The following is a 23,830-nucleotide window of genomic DNA, read 5'->3' as shown; positions in this document are numbered from 1 at the left end:
ATTTTCAGTACTATGGACAGCGACGCCAATATAATTCAACGAAATCTGTCTCTGTCTGTCTGTCTGTCTGTCTGTCTGTCTGTTTCTAGCACAGTATTAAAGGAAAAACGAGATGATATCCTTGATCCAAATTTTGATGCATTCGTGCAATTTCTTTTCACGTCTCTAAGTGCCGCTGTTCGTTAGTGTGAGGAGAAAGAGACTTTTTTTTCCTAAGTCCTCCCTTTCTCTCTCTTTGGTTCGTGTTAGAGCTCCATGTCAATAGGAACTATAGCCTGACAAAGACACCCATACAACACTCGTGTGCGTGCTGAAGACCAATTTTTGTTCCGTTTTTGACACGTTGTTGTTGTTTTTCCATCACGTTTTTACGACTTTTGCCAGGATGGCTGCTCTTTCCTGTGTTGCAGGAAAAATTGCATGGCCGCTCCTGCTTCTCTGCATTTGTGTCGCAGAATTGACGCGAGGACAGGTCCGTTATTCTATACCCGAGGAGATGGCAACGCGCTCGGTTGTAGGGAATATCGTTCAGGACCTGGGCTTGGATGTTAAAAGACTGAAATCCGGGCGGGCTCGGATATTTACTGAGGACGGTAGTGAGTACATTGGTCTGAATGCAGATAAAGGGACTTTAGTAGTGACAAAAAGGATAGACAGAGAAGAGCTGTGCGAGCAAGTATCTCCCTGCTCTCTGCATTTCCAGATCATACTGGAAAATCCCATGGAGCTGCATCGAATTGATGTGGAAATTATAGATATTAATGATAATGCTCCGTTTTTTTCAAAGAAGGAATTGAATTTCCAGGTTAGTGAATCTGCCGTACCCGGGGCTCGGTATTCGCTTGAGAGTGCCAAAGATCCCGACGTAGCACTGAACACTCTTCAAACATACAAACTTAATCCTACAGATCATTTCAAATTGAATGTGGTTTCTCGGCCAGACGAAACGAAATATATTGAAATGGTTCTGCACAGCTCACTCGACAGAGAAAAACAAGAAGAACATAAACTAGCATTGACAGCATATGATGGTGGTAATCCCCAGAAATCGGGTTCTGTCAAAATAAACGTCATTGTTTTGGACGCAAATGATAATGCACCTGTATTCAGCCAATCGGTTTACAGGGTAACTGTGCTTGAAAACGCGTCGAGGGGCACTGTTATTTCAAGGGTCAGTGCCTCTGATGCTGATCAGGGAACAAACGGAGAGATAGTGTATTCGTTCTCTCAGCATACCGATAGTGCATCATCTCTGTTTAATGTTGATCCCCACACCGGGGAAATGACCGTGAGTGGTCTGTTAGATTACGAAAAAGCCAAACATTATGAAATTGATGTCGAAGCTACAGACAAAGGAGGGTTGACAGACACAAGCAAGGTGCTAATTGACACGATCGACGTAAATGATAACTCACCCATCATTAGCATAATTTCGTTCTCCAATCCCATACCAGAGGATTCGGCTCCAGAGACTGTTATAGCAATGCTCAATATAAAAGATTTGGACTCCGGTAAAAATGGCCAAGTTAAGTGTTTCATCAGTCCAGATTTACCTTTCAAAATCAAATCATCCTCCACCAATTTCTATAGTTTATTGTCTAACGAGGTTTTGGACCGCGAAACAGTACCGGAATATAATATAACAATAACTGCTACGGATGAGGGGTCTCCCCCTTATTCTACAAACAAAACTATTAATTTAAGAATATCTGACGTAAATGATCATGCTCCCCTGTTCTCACAGCAATCTTTCACTGCTTTCATCACCGAAAATAACTCACCTGGAATGTCGATACTTTCTGTCAAAGCTAGTGACAAAGACTCTGGGAACAATGCACGCATTTCATATTTCCTTGACGATAGTCAGATGAATGGGATTTCAGCCTCGACTTACTTTTCAGTGAATGCAGAGAGTGGAGAGATACTTGCTGTGCGTTCTTTTGACTATGAGCAAACGAAGGAGTTCCAAATTCGTGTAAAAGCGCAGGATGGAGGCTCTCCTCCACTCAGTAGCAATGTGACTGTAAAAATACTGATCCAGGACCAGAACGACAACGCCCCTCAGGTTCTGTACCCAGTCCAGACTGGTGGCTCTCTGGTGGCTGAAATGGTGCCTCGTTCAGCAGATGTGGGCTATCTGGTCACTAAAGTGGTGGCTGTTGATGTGGACTCTGGACAGAATGCCTGGCTCTCCTATAAACTGCAGAAAGCCACAGACAGGGCGCTGTTTGAAGTGGGCTTACAGAATGGAGAAATAAGAACTATCCGCCAAGTCACTGATAAAGATGCTGTGAAACAAAGGCTGACTGTTGTAGTGGAGGACAACGGACAGCCCTCTCGTTCAGCTACAGTCAATGTTAACGTGGCGGTGGCGGACAGCTTCCCTGAAGTGCTGTCGGAGTTCACTGACTTTACACACGACAAGGAGTACAATGACAACCTGACTTTTTACTTAGTCTTGGCTTTGGCTGTAGTTTCCTTTCTCTTCATCACGTGTTTAGTGGTTATTATATCAGTGAAAATATACAGGTGGAGACGTGAGCGCCTATTTTACAAATCCAGCGGGAATCTTCCTGTAATTCCATATTACCCGCCCCTTTACGCAGACGTAGGAGGGACTGGTACTTTGAAGCACGTGTACAATTACGAAGTGTGCGGAACTACCGACTCCCGGAAGAGCGATATTAAGTACGCCCGCCCCTTCAGTCAGAGCACTTTGAGCATTGACCATAGTGGCACCAGGACAGTACCAAGGCAAAACACAGGGTCAGATGATTTGATCACAGAGGTGAGATCTGCCTCTCTCCACTGGAACTTTTTCTAACCTCTATTCCCTTACCAACGCATTTTTCTTCGATATTTCCCTTCTGACCTGTGCCAATGTGTTTGTGTATAGTTTAAAATATTTAAACTACCCAATGTTTGCTCGGGTCTTTTTCAGTCATTCAGTTTTAAAAGAGAGAACATCATTAAACATATGATGTAAGTGTTGTGCTCATCATCTTCCTGTTTTGCTCAGGTATTCAGAATGCATCCACTACTTTCCCCACGTTTGCTTACCTTTACATACCCCAACACTGTCAGTGTGAGAATGTGTCTTTTAAAAATACTGTTGTGTTCAGCGGTTATGTACACAAGTTGTACCTGTATTATTTTACATTGTCTTTGTAAGATAAACCAAGTTGCTTGAGACCAAGTCCTTCTCATATCTTATATATACAGTATATAGCTATATACTGTATGTGCTGACATGTTTATTTCAGATCAATTCCATTCTTTAATATGGAATTATATGTTTGAAGCTGACTAGTGCTGGTAATGGTTTGAGTAATCTTGCATTGTACTATGGCAATCTGTGTTCAGTACATACCTCCAAAGTAACAAATGTCTATTTAGTTAGATCCTTTTTTTTTTTTTAGATCCCTTTCATTTTCAGCATAGACTGACATATAGTGTATGCCTTATAGGAGGACAAGTAATGACCTGGAGAAATGTAACTTGATATAAGAGAGTAGTTACAATGAAAGAAAAAAGACCTGGGCTTCTGCTGTGCTGAAGCACTGCTGCAGATTGCTCTTGCATACAAACACATAGACACACAACCACACACACAGTGCACTATTTTTCAGTGACCTAGTTCCCTCCCTAGCACGCTGCTGCTATACTCCTGGCATTAGGCTGCGCACACAGACAAAAAGAGAGGGGTGGATGGAGGCAGAGCATGAGAAAAGAAATGAGAGAGAAATCAAAATAAAAAAATGTAAAGAATTGGGCAATGAAACTGACTGAGAGGTGTAAAACGTAATAGAAGGGAGGGTGGAAGACTGAAAGTATGAGGCAGTAATAGTGGTGATGTTGAGAAAGAGATGGGAAAGGAGTGTGATGGAGAGAAAGAGAGAGGCAGCGGGGGAGGGGAGGAGACACGTGGTAACCAGCCCAGTCTCCACCATCCCTGTGCAGCATTCGTGTTAGTGATGCACGGCAGCCATTTTGATCTGCAGCCCTTTGTCTGCTGAGATAGGAGGCTAAGGGAAGTCTGATGTGTGGAACAGAGTGAGATGTACGGCTAAACTGATTGACTGCACTGTAAAGGACAGAGACATAGTGAGATATCACAGCATAAAAAAGAGTGGAAAGCAAGAGGAGAGATGAAGGAAGAGAGATCTCCATAGCTTATATCACAAATATCAAGGGGATGTAAGGAATCAGGGCATAGGCTTAACATGTATGAATGAAAGAATATGAAGACAGAGGAAAACTGAACTGGCAATGAGATTAATCTAGATGCCCACAAATTACTAGCAGTCTATGATGCTGATTTTAGTCCCTGACAGCTGTATATGGTCTATCTTGCATCCATCCCTCCCTTTCTCTCACCACAGGCAGCATCATAAAGGGGTCATTCATTCCCAGTTGCCCGCAAGCCTTCATGTTTATCATCCAACACAAGGGAAACATTACCCTCCACATGGCTTTCAGATGCACCCCATAATGTTAACCGTCACAGAGGGAGACTCATACAGGAAGTAGCAAAGCCAGTCAGTATTATCTTGTAAATTTGGTGAAAATAATACTTGTCTTTAGATGTCTGAAGGGCAGATATAGCTGCATTTTTAAGTGTAGCTTGATATATCGATGATGATTGTGATGTTGATATGGTGCAGTTGATGACGGTTTGTCTGAATGTAATTATTTCTGACAAGTTTTCTCCAGTTTCAGAGGAAGAATTTGATCTGCTAGTCTGACTTGTCTGGTCATATTGGTAGGTGTTTGGGTAGTAGAGTCTGTGTGTGTGTGTGTGTGTGTGTGTGTGTGTGTGTGTGCATGTGAAAATAGCAGTAGACAAACTGTTCATAAACCTTCAACACAAGGCAGAAACCTAGTTTTATTGTGTGAACCACTATATCCCCTGGAAGCAGTCTATCACCATTAGTGTCATAGCACATCTGTGTCTGCTTTACCTGTTCCAACTGCGTTTGAACCACAATGTCTCCGTTCTCAGGCCTGTTAGCAGGGAGGGATTTTACTGAGTGCCGTAAATCCTGGTGGTCACAGCGTCTCCATGGGGGTCAAAGCTCAAAGAAACTCCTTTGCCAGTCGCTGAATGGTTCATCCTGTTTTTTATATGTTTTGCGTGCAGGTGTGCACCCCTCTACCCCTTACCTGAATGGTCAACTTTCTTGTGTTTGCAGCATAGTTGGGACTATCACAACTATACACCATAATATCTGCATCCTCAAATAATTCAGAATGCTGGCAATTGACTGGCCAGTCACTTGGTGGATGATTTAAGTTAAATGACTGTGGCTGTGTTGAAGTTGTGTAAGCTCTCCTCTCCTTGTAACATTTCAGTGATCTCTCCAGCAAATTTCCATGGGAGATATCAAGACAAAATTGATACAGAAAGTTAAAAGGTCACATTTTCGAGGCATTTGAAATGCATAATCTCTGATTGTCATTTTAATAGTAACAACTGGCATAGGAACCTGTAGCCAACACACAGCATTGATCTAACCTACCTGGGGGCTGTCAGCAGCAGCCATTTTGGATCTGACACACAGCCACAATCATCAGTTTCCTGAACTTGACTGGCCACAGTGCTGTCACCAGATACGCTCCTGGTTCTCACAGACCTAAGCTGTTGTTTATGCTCCCTCTCTCTGTAGCCAAGCCGTGTGGTGAACAGCTGTTTGCCTGTGTGTGTGTGCCAGTGGGGCCAGTGATCACTACTGGGTGATCAGCATCCTATCTACGCTGTGTGGGTGTGTGGGTGTGTGGGTGTGTGGTCAGGTGGGAGGGGATGGTGAGTGTGTGTGTGTGAGGGTGGGTGTCTTCATGTGCATACTGTAATCCATCCTCTTCTTCCGGACCAGATCATCTGGTGGATGTCTGAGATATGGGACTTTTTGGTATGACTGACACACAGAGCAGATAAACTGCAGCTCAATACATTGAGCATCTAATACATCACAGGAAAAAAATTCAACAGGTAGACCTGTTTCTAGAAAATAATACTGTCTTCAGCTGGCCTTTGCTGCCGCATGTCTCTCTCTGAACATTGAACTTGAAAGGATCGTATTTTGATTACAAATGTCTATTTATTTGCTAAAGAGAGTAAATCCTCAGGTATGAGGTGAATGGTCAAAGCTGTGCTCTTCGTGTACGTTCAGCTTTTTAGGAGGTAGCATTGTTTTGTTTGGTTGTTCCACACAGAAAAGGAACATTAACACCTAGTACCTGAATATGAACAGGGCAACAGGGTGGCCAAGTAGTTAGAGAAATCATCCTTCAACTGGTTGGTCCAGGTTCAAGCCCCTCTTCCACAAGCATCCACACTGCTGAAATGTCCTTGGGCAAGACGCTGAATACCTACCAGGGGTGCTGTTCTGTAGCTGACGCTGATCTCTGATCGCCCCATGGAGAGGGGCAAGCAAAAATTGAATTTCCCTTAGGAGACCATTCAAGTATCACTATAGTATTGACCCAGTGCTTGATCAAACATGTAGAGATGATGGTTTTGTTGTTTGCTATAGTGCAGATCCCCACTTTACTCTGATGCTTCAGACAATCACTGGCAGGATGAGGATTCATGTCATATTGTATTAAGGAAGGAAAGGGAAGGGAAACTGGAGAGAATACATGCAAGCACACTCAAATGCTACACTTACTTGTACCCACCCTTGCATGGAAGCATACACTGTAATGTGTTGTATATGGTGTGTTTGCTTATGAACATACAATATATTCTGACATTATGTACATGTGTGTTATTGTCCCAGTAGTGGAACTGTGGAAGTCTGCACAGGCTGATCCACTGGAAAGGATTGCACCAGCGATTATTTATAGCAATGTAACAGTGGGGCAATTGCAGAGTTGTGTCAAACACTCACACACACACACACACACACACACACACACACACACACACACACACACACACACCTCTCTGTTGGATTCAACATAAACACACAAGAGACACATTTTAAACACATTCTCAAAGTTCAAATTCTCAAATTTGGATGTCAATGCAGGGCTTATCTGTATGTGTGTGCGTGTGTGTGTGTGTGTGAGTGTGTGTTTCTCCTGAGCTGTCAAACCATTTAGACTCCCCGCCCTGGTCATTTTACTGTGATCAGAAAACAGGTCAAGTAATTCACTCAGCCACTGCCTGGGACTAAGCCCTGCTTTCCATGGGAGTAAACATGTAGTGTAGAATGAATCACATTATAAGACTTCCATATCATTATCATGGTTATATTCACACTTTATTATTTGTTAAATACACTTTGTTATTGTATTGCATCATAATATGCAGAAGTGCCAATCATTATAATGTTATCATAAATGTAAAAAATTGTCATTGATGATTGGGTAGTTAAACATTGTAGCTAAGACTGGGTGGCCACTGTGTATCAGACCTCTTGGTTTCATACAGTCCTCCCTTTTCCTCCTAATCTCATTCTTTTTCTGCATCCCCTCCCCCTCCCCAGCTGCGCCGTTCTGCTGCAGAGAGAGAGAGAGAAATAGAGAAAGAGAGAGAGGGAGAGGGAGATTGCTTAGTGTAGGACATTTTGTCCTGTCTATACAAAGCCATGATACCATACTGTGTTGTTTCAAGCCTATGTAGATCACCATGTTCATCACAAAGCTCTCTCCTGTACCAGTTTTCAGCCATTTGTCAAGAGATTATTTATGTAACCTGGCAATGTATGGCCATGTGCTAAAAGGTTTTTATCATTATTATTATTAGATTATCATTGCACAGAGTTATGTGAGACAAATCTCAATTTCAAGGACCCTCCTTCCCAGCATCATTTCCCTTCCTTTCTCCTCCCTCTCCTCCTCCATGCTGTTTTTATAGCTCCTTTCTCCTTTTTTTCCACCATCTCCAGCTCCCAGGAAGAGAGGTGGGATGTGTTGCCACAGCAACAAGCTGACTCATAGGCAGGACTGTACCACTTTTCTTTGAGCCACAGGGGGGCAGCAGCAGATGAAGCCTCTGGTGTCTGATAGATCCATGCATCTGTTGGTACAGAGATGGCAGGAGGCACCCCTGTTTTGGGCAGAGAGGTGCAGCATCCTCAGACCTAGGGCTAGAATGATGGGGGAAGGGGAGGGAGAGTGGGTGATCATAGCTGTTTGTGGTGGGGGTTGGAGGGAGACTCCTACCTATTTGTTTCTGATGGATGCCCTGCCCTGCCCTGCCCTGCCCTGCCCTGTTTGCTTGCTTTTTACTGGTCCAGTAACCCAATGTCTTTGATGTGTGATGGCTCATATTTAGATACTGTCCCTGAGTTATTTGCTTTTTGTTTTTTGGTAGGAACAGCAATATTTTGGTACCCATTGTTTTAGCTTCCTTGTTATGTGTGTTTCTCTGGATGCATTAGATGACCTTTTTATGCTGTATGCATGTAATGTGTGTTTTCGAGTATCACTGTAATCATGAATCAATCGTGGTCCTTATTTGTAATTTACTCATGTACACAAACACACACAGTGCACCATTTCAGCTAGGCACATCTACAGTAGGAGCTACTGCTTTGCTTTGTCTGAAAAGCTGAATTTGGCACACACACACACACACACACACACACACACACAGACACATCCCCTGTGACACACACAGGGTCACAGTGCAGAGCAGCTTATTAATAAGGCATGGATTTATCCAGGGGCATCGCCTTGAGGCCCCCTGGTGTTGCTGTGAGGGTAGTGTCCCTGTGCAGCAGTGCAGTGCAGTATTTTGGTCCTGCTCCATACATAACTCTCACAGGGTGTCTGCATGGCTTGCAAACCTTTGGAAATGAGTGGATGGCCTTGAAAGTACTTGATTTCTTATTAAAATATAGCACCCAAATGTATCATTCATCTCCGTCCTAGGATCAATGGGAAAACCCTCGGATGGATATTTCTGTTGATATAGCAAAAGTTTTAAAATGAATGATTTCACCATGAGTTCTCAAATTGACAAGATCATGAGTAATAAATTAGGTCTCTGTGACGTCAAATATTGACCTTGAAAGTCATTGAAACGTCCTTGAATTTGATATACAAGTGAGTGTGGGAACCCTGCAATTGGCATTTTTCGAAGGGGCAAGACTGATAGCTGTGCTTATTTTCTGTTCTGCATCTCATAATGTAAAATAACATAAGCCATTTGGTTGATGCTTTTATCCAAAGTGCCTTACATTACCATGAATGCATACATTTTTAGCATGGCAGCTCCAGTGAACCTGTAACTCTCGCAATGTTATTCTCCCATTCTCTACCTACTAGCTACAGCTTTACTTTCTCTATTTCTGTCTTCTTTCTGTCTTTTTTGTACTCGTATCTGTTCAGTATTTTCTTTCTTTCTTTCTTTCCTATTCTTTGTCTTACTTTATCTGAGTGGCATTATAACTATTGTTTTGGTCATCATCATCATCATCATCATCATCATAATTATCTCTCTGTCATGGACAGTGGGGCCAATAGAAAGTTTCAATGAACTCTCTCTCTCTCTCTCTCTCTCTCTCTCTCTCTCTCTCTCTCTCTCTCTCTTTCTCTCTCTCTCTCTCTCTCATTTTATCATACAATACAGTGTTTCCCATGTAATAGCAGTGGGGGTAATTTTGGTTCAGTGACCTGGGTTCAAACCCAGCTTGATTCCCACTATCAGTTCCATTGCCTCTTATTGTTTGTATCTCTTATTTAAATATTTCTATTGTAAATAATGAACTAATTGTGCCATACCAGTTTTATTTGTTTGCTCTATTTTAAACGGTAAGGCCAGATGAATTTTCATTGTCTTTATATGTGGAGGCAATTGTCACACACTGATGGGCCCCCACTGAATGTAGAGGAAACACTGAACATACTACTTATCTTATCACTAACATACACTCTAAAGTCTATGACGCAGACACAAGTCAAATAATGCTCAATTGTTGTCACTTTGTGATACTTTGATAGTTTATCCTTCATCCTTCAGTTTATGTGCACACACACTGGAATGTTTCTGTGACACAAGACAATCTATGCATGAGATGTGATTAATGTATTATCAGGCAAAATGAATACCCACCCATGAATATCCACCCACATAAAATATCACACACAATTACAACCCTATTAGTTGTGATCCAGACGGTAAGTATGTTGGTTGCTGTGCTTCCCAGAGCCAGACTCGGTATGCTGACCACCAGTCTAACTGACATCCTTTCTCTCTTGTTTATCTCTTCCATGTTTCCCCTTGTCTGCTGCTGCTGTTCCTGTTTCCTCCCTAACTCCTGTTATATCCCTGTCTCTCCAAATAAGGTAAGAAATACTCTCCATCCTAATTGTTCAAAGCAATGCCATCAAACACAGAATGCAAACTTTCATGATTCTGCAAACAGGCATTTAGCACAGATTACTGACACACTGACATCACAGACTGAAGAAGACATCATACACTTATGGAATTTCAACACAAAGTATAAGTGATTTGTTTCTATGTTTTACACTCACTATCACAAGGATACACAATACACTCTATACTGTCAGCTTTCATTTGAGGATATTTTAAGCCATATTGGATGAACATTATAGCACTTTTTGTACAAGGTCCCCCTCATTTCAGGGTCTCAAAGGGAGGAACAACTGTTAAAGTAACTCATGCCTGTCTTTAAGCAACTCATATTTCTCATTACAGAAGCATAATTATTTCAGGCTGAATTGATAACTGAATTCCATACTGTACCATAGTAATTCAGTGTTATCATAGAAATATAGTGATATACAAAAAGGCAGGGAAGAGCACCTGGAAAAAAGATATTTATGGTCTGCAGATTTGTAAGTCATTGCACAGTGATTTTTTTCACTATATATAGGAAAAAATGACAATGGCCAAATACTTTTATGTGTAAATATGGAAGTTTATTTATATAGCCTTCATCACAAAGCATGTCTCAATGGGCTTTAACGAGCCTACCTATACCTCAAAAGACAAAATGATAGTATGAAATGAAAATACAGTATGCAAACAAAGAAAAACACAAGGAAACAAAACAAAGCAGGACACAACAATGTCATGTTAGCAATAACAAAGAGGGATCCCCCACAAGGATGGCTGAGCTGGCAAAATGGACCATATGAAATAAAAGCTGCATTTTTTGTCAGTTCATCTGATATGGGTTAGAATATTAAAGGAAACAGTCTGGATTAACTGCATAGTCATTGTGTATTTTGAAAATACACAATGACTATGCAGTTAATCCAGACTGTTAATGCTTAAGATGTGAAAATACTATTTTCACATCTTAAGCAATATGTGTATGGAGCCAAAACATCAACAAGTTACTGTCCTAGTATTTATAGAGCTCACTGTATTACAACTTCAGCATTTTGTCTCTGAAACACTACACTTGACAGACACTACACTTTATGAGGCTGAACAAAAAGGATGTCTTGAGTGTGAATGACACATGTGTGCTTGCTTGTGTGTACACCAGAATTCCACTGTGTGTATGTGTTGCTTTATATCTACAAAATATAAGCTCTCCTAGACTTATAGGCTAAAATAATATCCAAAATACAAAAGGATTTTAATGGGGAAGCATCAACTTCTTTTTTAGCAAGTCAAGGTCATTTCCATTATCTAACTTTTGTAAATTTTGCTGATCTTCCTGTATAAAATATCGGAAGTGTGGAATGAGCATGATGACCTATTTTTCATATGCTTCTATACAACAATATTTTCCTTTTGTATTAGCTTCTTTTACTTTGAGGTCCTGTAGACATTGACAGCAGTAAAACTGAATCAGGTGTGCGTCTGACGCTGCCTGCTCGTGTGTTCACTAAGGGAAAAGGGAGGTGTGGCTGGAGACAGGGTGATGTTTTGTTTTCCAGCCTGCCTGCTTTCTTTAGTGAGAGCCCAAACCAAGCGGCTGCCCTTTAAGCAGCATGCAGCAGCAGCAGTTGGCCGCCTGTGTGGCGCTGTCCACACGCGTGGTGCTGAAATCAGCACCAGCGCTCTCCCCCTCCCTCTCCCTGTCTCTCACTCTGCCTCTCTACATCTCCCTCTGTCGCTCACTTCTACTCAGAGAAGATGATTACTGAAAACATCCACGGTCTATTCTATGTATATTTATTTTTCATAGGAAGCTGCATATGTTGTAATGGTTTATTTCACAGTTTGCAATGTTGAATTTGTGTGTTAAGAATTTTTTTTTTTTTTTTTTGTTATAAGAAAGACCCACTCCCTCCCACCCTGCAGCCTCAGCACCATAACCATTACAGTGTTCAGCGCAGGATCGCTAGGCAAACCCGGGGGAGATGACATATTTACGCTCGATGTTTCTTTTTTTTTTAAGACTAATTTGATTGGTAGATGAAGAGCAAGCATCTCTTAATAATTACGTGCAAAAATTAGGGCAAATACTAGTGTGTGTATGTGTGTGTGTGTGTGTGTGTGTGTGTGTGTGTGTGAGAGAGAGAGAGAGAGAGAGAGAGAGAGCACCCTCCTACACTATCTACGCTCCCCCTCCCTTTTCATTTGCTCTACAGACCTCCATACGGGTACTTTACGTTGGCTGCTGACATAATTGTTTCTATGCGGCTCCTGGAGCGCTCTGATGACGTATGCAGGCTGCACTAGCTTTCTCTGGCCACAGGAAGGCAACGCAGAGCCTTGCCAGCCATAGAAGCAAGATAGAACATTAATGCAGGCACATGCAGGCAAGAAGATTAAGTGGATGATTATGCCTACAGCCCTGCCTAATGCATTGCATGGGTGATCTTTCAGTAATCCACAAACCATAGTACTTCCTCATCGATTATCTAGCTATGATATATTAAGAATATCTCTTAGGGATTTTTATTAAGCATATACACATAGGACAAATTGTTGATGGTGGTGGTGAGACTGGTTCAAAGATGAATAGTAGCCTAATCATCTTCCATGTGCTTGAGTTATAGTAGACTGAACAATACAAGAACAACATGACTCTAAAAATTTGAAAACATCATCTAATGGTGCATCTTTTTTTATGTTGAACATTTACGTCACTGTTCTCTAGACGCTTGCTAAAGCCATGATTGGTGGGAATGGGTTGACTCTGTGCACCAATAGCGTACAGAACTGTACAAAGAGATCTACTCCCTCCCACCGTGCAGCCTCAACACCGTAACCATTACAATGTTCGGCGCAGGAGGGGAGGGATATATATGCAGACACAAAGCATGTCCCTTAATGTAAAATATGAGAGGACATCGATATTGGATTATAGACTTCTTATCCTCTATCCATTGAAAACATGGGATTTGAGTGAAAAGGAACGGGTTTTATGGATCGTGGAATAATGTGGAAAAGACTGCCTGCATGGCAGGTGCTTTTGTGGTGGCATCATTTCTTTCTCTTGTGGAGTACAATAGACGGACAGACTCGCTACACCATTCCGGAGGAACTGAAACAAGGATCTGTGGTAGGAAATCTAGCCAAAGATCTTGGTTTGGTTGTCTCTGAACTTTACCGACGTAAATTAAGGATAACCTCCGAAGCTGGCAAGCAGTATTTCAGTGTGGACTTGGGGAAGGGAGAACTGGTGGTGAGTGACAGAATAGACAGAGAGGATCTGTGTGGACAAAGAGCGCCGTGTCTGTTGCCTTTGGAACTAGTAATAGAAAATCCCCTGCAGCTGCATAGAGTCGAGATTGAAATACAGGATACAAACGATAATTCTCCTAGTTTTCTTAGTAAAGAAAAGGTGTTGAAAATAGCAGAGCTGGTAAATCCAGGCGCGCGATTTCCTTTAGAAAACGCACAGGATCCCGACGTCGGCCCTAATTCTGTACGCTCTTACATTATAAGCAAAAACGACAATTTCAAATTGATTGTTAAAAACCACAAGGACGGAACGAAATTCCCTGAACTGGTCCTTGAGAAATCTCTTGATCGAGAGAAGCAGCCTGTGCACAAGCTTATTCTCACTGCTGTAGATGGTGGAGATCCAGTGCGTTCAGGGACATCCGAAATAACGGTTACAGTGCTTGATATCAATGATAATGCACCGCAGTTTGAGAGACAGGTGTATGAAGCTAATGTTAGCGAAAACGCAATACCTGGAACTGAAATCTTGCATGTTAAAGCTACAGATGCAGACGAGGGTCTAAATGGAGAAATTGAATACTTTTTTAGAGAGCAAACAGCGGATTTAATTTTATCTTTGTTTGATATTGAACCTTATTCTGGAGCTATTGTTGTCAAAGGGATTTTAGACTATGAAAAGAATCATTTACATAGATTTGACGTCATTGCTAAAGACAAAGGTAATCCTGAGATGGATGGGCATTGCGGCGTTGAAATTAAAATAGTTGACACTAACGATAATACTCCTGAAATAATTGTGACGTCATTAACGACACCTGTTCCAGAAGATTCTGCTACTGGGACAGTTATTGCACTGATAAGTGCAAAAGACCCAGATTCAGGGGACAATGGTAAGGTGAAGTTGAGCTTATCTTCCAAGTCTCCCTTCAAGTTAAATCTATCCGTCTCCAACCATTACACATTAGTAACGAATGGGCCACTTGACCGTGAAAAAAATGGCCAATATAGTATCAAAATTAGTGCCATTGATTCAGGAAAGCCCTCGTTATCGAGTGAAAAAATGATCACTGTTGAATTGTTGGATATAAATGACAACCCACCAGTTTTCTCCCAGCCTTCGTATGTTGTTTATGTAAAAGAGAATTATGCGCCCGGGAAAATATTATGCTCAGTGTCAGCCACTGATCCCGACTTGGGTGAAAATGCCAAGATCTCCTACTCCATCCTGGACTCTAAAGTGCAGGACGTGTCTGTGTCCTCCTATGTCTACATCAACTCTGATAACGGCAGCATCTACAGCATGCACTCGTTTGACTATGAGAAACTCAAGGTGTTTCAGATTCGGGTGCAGGCGAAGGACCAGGGCTCTCCGTCTCTGAGCAGCAACGCCACTGTCCATGTTTTTATCCTGGACCAGAACGACAATGCCCCCGCTGTTATTTACCCCTCCTCCGCTGCCCTGGGCTCCCTTTCCCATCAAAGGATGCCCCGCTCCGCTAAAGCGGGCCACCTGGTTACTAAGGTGACGGCCGTGGACGCCGACTCGGGCCATAACGCCTGGATCTCCTATAGGCTGGCGGAGGCCACAGACGCCTCTCTGTTCACTGTCAATCTTTACACAGGGGAGGTGAGGACTAAACGCCCTGTGTCCGAGCAGGACGACTCCTCTCAGAGGCTGCTTATAGAGATCAAGGACGACGGGGAACCGGTCCAGTCCGCCACGGTCACCGTGTCCATCTTGCTAGAGGACGGCCTCCATGAGCCCATCTTGGACCTCCGACAGAAAGCGGCCGAGCCCAGCAAGAAAACTGGGAGAATCACCCTTTATTTGATTCTGTCTCTGGCCTCGGTGTCCGTGCTGTCTCTTTTGACTTTTCTCATCTTAGCGGTTAAATGCATTAGAAACAGTAGAAGCAGCGGTAGTTGCTGCATGAGACGGACCGACTGTGATGGCTACAAGAACCCCAACAGAAACCTGCAGATCCAGCTCAACACTGACGGGCCTATTAAGTACGTGGAGGTCCTGGGAGGAGACATGTTGTCTCAGAGTCAGTCCTTCAGGTCCTGTCTCTCTCCCATGTCAGAGTACAGTGATTTCACCTTCGTTAAGCCCAGCAGCACCACTGACTTTAAGGAGATGATCAATGTCCTGGACGCGTCTTTACCAGACAGCACCTGGACTTTTGAGAGCCAGCAGGTGAGCAAAAGAGAAAAAGATTATTTGTTACATATTGTTTCCCTTTATCCAAGACACTAAACATTATTTCCCATAATGTGTTATTTTGGGACTGAACTCTTGACTATCTACTAAAGACAACCAAAAACTATCTATCTATCTATCTATCTATCTATCTATCTATCTATCTGTACATCTGTCCATGAAGCACTGAATTTCAGTAGACTATTCATCCACGTACAATGTCGCACTGCATTTTTTTAATATTTGGCTTCAATGGTGCAAAAATCCCAAATAGAAGATATCTATCAATATAGTGTCACGCGTATACATTTTGAGTAATTCAGCACCATAACTGTGGACAGCGACTAACAATGAAATGCAGTAATGCTTAGAAGATATTGGAGGTAACTTGTATTTAAACCAGCCTAAGTTAAGTGAAGAAAACAATTATTTATTATAATAGTTTTGTAGTTATTTCATTACATTTTATTAAAAGTTTTCTACGATGGCATGTTTTCCTTATATTATTTGACATCCCAGCATATTTTTGTCATTTTATAGTGAAACTGCGTAAAGAGGAAGGCTGTTGCGGCTTTAAGAGCATCTATCGGTTGCCTTCTCATTGGGTGGTAGAGATAGACGCTGTACACCAATAGCATTCAGAACTGTACAAAGAGATCTACTCCCTCCCCCCATACAGCCTTAGCGCTGTAACCCGTACAATGCAAAGACCTGGAGGAGTGAGAGCAATGAGCTCGTATTTTTTAAGATAAAACGTGTGTATTTTAGGTTACGGCCATGCTCAAATATTTTTGCCATCTTTCTATGGGAATATTATCTCAGGTGATGGGTTGTAACGTTGTTCTGAACAAAATCTCGATGGAAAATAATGTATTATAACGGACCAGGGATGACAAAGAGAATGGGATACCGAGACTGGAGATGGCAGGCTCTTTGGTGGAATCATTTCTTTCTCTTGTGGAGTACAATAGACGGACAGACTCGCTACACAATACCGGAGGAACTAAAACAGGGTTCTGTGGTAGGAAATCTTGCCAAAGACCTGGGTTTGGGACTTTCAGAGATTTTTGAGCGTAAACTGCGTGTCGCCTCTGAGGCTGGTAAGCAGTATTTCAGTGTGGATGCGGGGAAGGGCGAGCTGGTGGTGAATGACAGAATAGACAGAGAGGCTTTGTGCGGACAAAGCGCCAGCTGTGTTCTACCTCTGCAGGTCGTCATTGAAGACCCGTTACAACTCTATCGTGTTGAAATTGAAATACAAGACATTAATGATAATTCCCCCAGGTTCCCATCAAACGATATCACATTGGAGATAGCAGAATCTACAGCGGTAGGGGTACGTTTTCCATTAGAAAGCGCATTAGACCCAGATGCTGGTAGTAATTCATTGAAGACATACACTCTCAGTAAAGACGAATGTTTTAGTATTAAAGTAAAAGATGTTGCCGGCGGGAGGAAAGTTCCGGAATTGATTTTAGCGAAACCTTTAGACAGAGAGAAAAAAGCTGTTATCAAGATTTTATTGACAGCACTAGATGGAGGCAACCCCGTGAGATCCGGGACCTCTCAACTATCTATTAGAGTTCTTGATATCAATGATAATGTCCCCGTTTTTGAGAAAACAATATATAAAGTTTCTATAAGTGAAGATACTGCAGAAGGTGCACTGATAGTGCAAACAAAAGCCACAGACACTGACGATGGTCAAAATGGAGATGTAGAATATTCATTTGGAGTGCACACACCAGATAGTATTCTGTCTTTATTTAGCATTGATCATATGTCAGGAAACATTTTTCTAAAGGCAAAGTTAGATTTCGAAGCTAATGCAAATTATGAAGTAGACGTGAGTGCAAAAGATAAAGGTAGTCCGAGAATGGAGGGGCATTGCAGTGTACATGTTGAAGTTTTAGATGTTAATGATAATGCCCCCGAAATTGTTCTCACCTCCCAACCAAAACCAGTGCGCGAAGACTCGTCTGCCGGCACCGTAGTGGCTTTACTCAGTGCTCGGGACCTCGACTCCGGTGATAACGGAAAAGTGACGTTACAACTCCCCAAAGGTTCTCTTTTTAGTCTGAAACCCTCATTTTCTAATAATTACGCACTGGTTACCAGTGGTGTTTTAGACCGAGAGAGCTTCTCAGAGTATAATATTGAGATAACAGCCACTGATTCAGGCTCTCCCCCATTGTCTAGTAAGAAAACTATACCTGTCAGCATCACTGATGTGAATGACAATCCTCCTAGATTCTCTCAGCCCTCCTATAATGTGTATTTAAAAGAGAATGGGGTACCAGGCTCTATTCTCTACTCAGTATCAGCATCTGACCTGGATTTTGGTGAAAACGCCAAGATCTCCTACTCCATCCTGGACTCTAAAGTGCAGGACGTGTCTGTGTCCTCCTATGTCTACATCAACTCTGATAACGGCAGCATCTACAGCATGCACTCGTTTGACTATGAGAAACTCAAGGTGTTTCAGATTCGGGTGCAGGCAAAGGACCAGGGCTCTCCGTCTCTGAGCAGCAATGCCACTGTCCATGTTTTTATCCTGGACCAGAACGACAATGCCCCCGCTGTTATTTACCCCTCCTCCGCTGCCCTGGGCTCCCTCTCCCATCAGAGGATGCCCCGCTCCGCTAAAGCGGGCCACCTGGTTACTAAGGTGACGGCCGTGGATGCAGACTCGGGCCATAACGCCTGGATCTCCTATAGGCTGGCTGAGGCCACAGACGCCTCTCTGTTCACTGTCAATCTTTACACAGGGGAGGTGAGGACTAAACGCCCTGTGTCCGAGCAGGACGACTCCTCTCAGAGGCTGCTCATAGAGATCAAGGACGACGGGGAACCGGTCCAGTCCGCCACGGTCACCGTGTCCATCCTGCTAGAGGACGGCCTCCATGAGCCCATCTTGGACCTCCGACAGAAAGCGGCCGAGCCCAGCAAGAAAACTGGGAGAATCACCCTTTATTTGATTCTGTCTCTGGCCTCGGTGTCCGTGCTGTCTCTTTTGACTTTTCTCATCTTAGCGGTTAAATGCATTAGAAACAGTAGAAGCAGCGGTAGTTGCTGCATGAGACGGATGGACTGTGATGGCTACAAGAACCCCAACAGAAACCTGCAGATCCAGCTCAACACTGACGGGCCTATTAAGTACGTGGAGGTCCTGGGAGGAGACATGTTGTCTCAGAGTCAGTCCTTCAGGTCCTGTCTCTCTCCCATGTCAGAGTACAGTGATTTCACCTTCGTTAAGCCCAGCAGCACCACTGACTTTAAGGAGATGATCAATGTCCTGGACGCGTCTTTACCCGACAGCACCTGGACCTTTGAGAGCCAGCAGGTGAGCAGAGAAAAATAGATTTGAAATAATTGATAATCTCTCCATATACGTCCCGCAGTTTTTATAATGCTACGAAGATTCAGTGGCAAGACGCATCCTTGCATTGTGGAAATATGGTACTTTGTTGGGGAAAATAAAATAAGTGAAAAATATGTTATTTTATATATTCTAGTTTATGTTCTAGCTTATTTGACAACCAGTCGCACGCTTTTAGTCAGTGGTGATGTATAACCAAATTTTTTATTTAATGTTTCCTTTGTGAATGTTGATTTTGAGCTTTATAATGGTGCTTAATTATTCGACCTCTTATGGTTAAGCATTTCAGAACCGCCGCTTTGGACAGCAACACAAACCGATAACACACATTTATGTAGGAAATTAAGTCATGAACGTAAATCGCTTTTTGATGACAACTCAGTCATTCATAATGAAAGCAAATTAACTTCACAAAAATATTAGTTCGTTGTTTATTTGTTGGTGATTATTTATTGCACGGATGGTCATTTTCAAGGTGTTTTGCAAAATTAATTCAAACCTCAATGTTGAAAACATGTTATGCATTATCTTAAAATAATATGTAAGGAGTGACTTCATTGTTTCAAAACGTTATTACAGGGATATTTTTTTTAAATAAATGAGCTATATATTAATTTTCTTGTCCAAGGAGATATGAAGCACACAGTCGAATAGAAATGCCCCATGATTTTCTTCGTATCTGAAATGCACAGATTGCCATGCTGCTGTAACTTTAAGAGCAATGTTCAGTTGCTCTCTTATTGGATGTTAGAGATAGATGCTGTGCACCAATAGCATACAGAACTGTACAAAGAGATCTACTCCCTCCCCCACGCACCCTCACCACCGTAGACAGTACAATGCTCGGAGATGGGGAGAAAGGAGGATGCGTTTATACACTCAGAAACTAAATGATATGCCTTTAAATTTACATCTTGTCATGCATAAATATCTCAGTGATCGTTGTAGTGGAATACTCACCGCGGTGATGGATTCTAACATTGAGCTATTTGTTCTAAACAATTTATCGATGAGGAATAATGTATTATAACGGAGCAGGGATGACAAAGAGAATGGGATACCGAGACTGGAGATGGCAGGCTCTTTGGTGGCATCATTTCTTTCTCTTGTGGAGTACAATAGACGGACAGACTCGCTACACAATCCCGGAGGAACTGAAACAGGGCTCTGTGGTAGGAAATCTAGCCAAAGATCTGGGTTTGGGACTATCAGAGATTTTTGACCGTAAACTGCGCGTCGCCTCTGAGGCTGGTAAGCAGTATTTCAGTGTGGATGCGGGGAAGGGCGAGCTGGTGGTGAATGACAGAATAGACAGAGAGGCTTTGTGCGGACAAAGCGCAAGCTGTGTGTTGCCACTGCAGATTGTCATTGAGGACCCGCTACAATTACACCGGATAGAGGTAGAAATAAAAGACATAAATGACAATTCTCCTACCTTTCTAACAAATGATTTGCCATTGAAAATATCCGAAAGCACTGTTGCGGGTATGCGCTTTCCTTTGGAGAGTGCACTGGACCCCGACGTTGGAAGCAATTCTCTTAAATCCTACAGTCTCAGTAAAGATGAATGTTTCAGTTTAAAAGTAAACGACGTTAGCAACGGGAGGAAAGTCCCTGAACTAGTTTTAGAGAAACCTCTGGACAGAGAGAAAAAAGCTACCCACCAACTACTTTTAACTGCTTTAGATGGAGGCAATCCGGTAAGATCCGGGATTTCAAAGATAACAGTTACTGTCTTGGATGTTAACGATAATATCCCACAGTTTGAAAAACCGATTTACAAAGCGTCTATCACTGAACATGCGTCAAAACGTACTTTAATCAGCAAAGTCAAAGCGACGGATATTGATGAGGAATTAAATGGCGAAGTGACTTACTCATTTGGTGAACGCACGTCAGACTCTGTGTTGGCTACTTTTGATATAGATTCAGTCACTGGAGACATTTTGTTGAAAGGAGACTTAGATTTTGAATCAGATACATTTTATGAAATTGATATCAGTGCTAAGGACAAAGGCTCTCCAGAGATGGAGGGGCATTGTACTGTCCAGGTAGAAGTTTTAGATGTTAATGATAATGCCCCAGAAATTGTGCTCACTTCAAAACCTAGCTCTTTGCGTGAGGATGCGCCAAGTGGCACAATAGTGGCTTTGCTCAGTGCCCGGGACGTTGACTCTGGTGATAACGGTAAAGTGACATTACAACTCCCCAAAGGTTCTCCTTTTACACTGAAACCTTCCTTTTCTAACAATTACGCACTGGTTACCAGTGGTGTTTTAGACCGAGAGAGCTTCTCAGAGTATAATATTGAGATAACAGCCACTGATTCAGGCTCTCCTCCTCTATCTAGTAAGAAAACTATACCTGTCAGCATCACTGATGTGAATGACAACCCTCCTAGATTCTCTCAGCCCTCCTATAATGTGTATTTAAAAGAGAATGGGGTACCAGGCTCTATTCTCTACTCAGTATCAGCGTCTGACCTGGATTCTGGTGAAAACGCCAAGATCTCCTATTCCATCCTGGACTCTAAAGTGCAGGACGTGTCTGTGTCCTCCTATGTCTACATCAACTCTGATAACGGCAGCATCTACAGCATGCACTCGTTTGACTATGAGAAACTCAAGGTGTTTCAGATTCGGGTGCAGGCAAAGGACCAGGGCTCTCCGTCTCTGAGCAGCAACGCTACTGTCCATGTTTTTATCCTGGACCAGAACGACAATGCCCCCGCTGTTATTTACCCCTCCTCCGCTGCCCTGGGCTCTCTCTCTCATCAGAGGATGTCCCGCTCCGCTAAAGCGGGCCACCTGGTTACTAAGGTGACGGCCGTGGACGCCGACTCGGGCCATAACGCCTGGATCTCCTATAGGCTGGCGGAGGCCACAGACGTCTCTCTGTTCACTGTCAATCTTTACACAGGGGAGGTGAGGACTAAACGCCCTGTATCCGAGCAGGACGACTCCTCTCAGAGGCTGCTCATAGAAATCAAGGACGACGGGGAACCGGTCCAGTCCGCCACAGTCACCGTGTCCATCCTGCTAGAGGACGGCCTCCACGAGCCCATCTTGGACCTCCGACAGAAAGCGGTCGAGCCCAGCAAGAAAACTGGGAGAATCACCCTTTATTTGATCCTCTCTCTGGCCTCGGTGTCCGTGCTGTCTCTTTTGACTTTTCTCATTTTAGCGATTAAATGCATTAGAAACAGTAGAAGCAGCGGTAGTTGCTGCATGAGACGGACCGACTGTGATGGCTACAAGAACCCCAACAGAAACCTGCAGATCCAGCTCAACACTGACGGGCCTATTAAGTACGTGGAGGTCCTGGGAGGAGACATGTTGTCTCAGAGTCAGTCCTTCAGGTCCTGTCTCTCTCCCATGTCAGAGTACAGTGATTTCACCTTCGTTAAGCCCAGCAGCACCACTGACTTTAAGGAGATGATCAATGTCCTGGACGCGTCTTTACCAGACAGCACCTGGACCTTTGAGAGCCAGCAGGTGAGAATATATATAGCATTTATATATAGCATTGTAATGTTTGATAATCCCTCGATGAAAGTATCACAATTTTACTAGTGATAGGAAGAGTCAGTAGCACAGCATAATCATCCATTGCATTGTGGCAAGATGGTCATTAAAATAATTGAGCGATAGATCTTTTAAATGTATTTTGCTACTTAATGTTGACGGAAAATCCATGGTCCCAGTCTGTGCTGTGTTTTGTGTAACTTCCCGTCACAAGCTATAACTCAAAAGAATAGTGTGCATACATGTACGGTGACGTCACAACGAAACTTTATAGAATAACAAAAGATGACAATTAGATTTCCTGCTCATCATGTCATTTCAATATCACATTGTTTCAATATCTTATGACTTTTTTTTTTTACTGTGATGGTTAATATAAATCTAGAAGTTGGCTCGACATGTTTTAAAGTCGCTTTTCAGCTTCATATTGAAGATGAGGTCAATCATTTTTGACCATCTATATCGTGGGTTTATTCACATTTGTTTTTGCAGAGATTGAGATGGAAAAATAGATCTTTTGTAGCACTCTTAACACGCTATAAACTCAAATTAAACGTGAATTTGTCTCAAGTGTGTAGAAAACAGCAAATGGAAACAAACGTTTTTCCAGCCTTAAGCTAAATTTAAAACTCATGGATGTGACATACTGTCCTATACCTTGCACTGAAATCACAGATAATATTTTTTTTTTGAATAACGCTCTATTTAGTTATTAAGGAGACTGAGTAACCTATGTTGTTTTAGCATGCTGTTGTTGGATTTGAACGCTGATATCTACTTTTGACACGGAGTATGATTTTTTGCGTTTTAGAGCGATTACTGTGGACAAATTCAATAACCAAAAAAGTAATGATGTTTACGTTTTGGTCTATGTTAGCTTAAACGCTAGTGTTTTGGTTGGTAGTTTTGGGCTACAGGAGTGCGCCTATTATTTGATCTGTTTTATGGTTGAACATTTCAGAACCATGATATTGATTATATTGGTAGTCATGAAGGAATTAAGGGCATGTGGATAAACGGCTTTTGATGACAGGTCATTCAGAAACAAAGCAAGTTTAACTGTTTTTATCCTCTGTTTTTGACGAGTCTGACTTGCACAGAGGTTCCTATTTCAAAACCACATACAGAATTAATTCAAACATAATTGTGGAAATATTTTA

At 42.5% G+C, this 23,830-nt stretch overlaps 2 protein-coding genes and 1 pseudogene across 5 annotated transcripts in view; all 3 read left to right on the top strand.

Annotated features, from left to right (window-relative positions):
* Nucleotides 1–23,830, top strand: part of LOC139912154 (protocadherin gamma-C5) — a 76,701-nt gene that overhangs the window by 11,720 nt on the left and 41,151 nt on the right. The gene's annotated exons all lie outside the window — the stretch shown is intronic.
* Nucleotides 13,320–19,128, top strand: LOC139917660 (uncharacterized). Its single transcript, XM_071906833.2, has 3 exons — nucleotides 13,320–15,790; nucleotides 16,447–16,463; nucleotides 16,655–19,128. Exons 1-3 carry the CDS (start codon nucleotides 13,320–13,322, stop codon nucleotides 19,126–19,128), a joined length of 4,962 nt encoding a protein of 1,653 aa, XP_071762934.2.
* On the top strand, nucleotides 20,166–22,890 carry LOC139917661 (protocadherin gamma-C5 pseudogene; annotated as a pseudogene).

Source organism: Centroberyx gerrardi, chromosome 16 (assembly GCF_048128805.1).
Source record: "Centroberyx gerrardi isolate f3 chromosome 16, fCenGer3.hap1.cur.20231027, whole genome shotgun sequence".
In the NCBI taxonomy this organism is placed as follows: domain Eukaryota; kingdom Metazoa; phylum Chordata; class Actinopteri; order Beryciformes; family Berycidae; genus Centroberyx; species Centroberyx gerrardi.
Note: the sequence above shows the minus strand (reverse complement) of the source record. Positions and strands in the feature narration are given on the sequence as shown.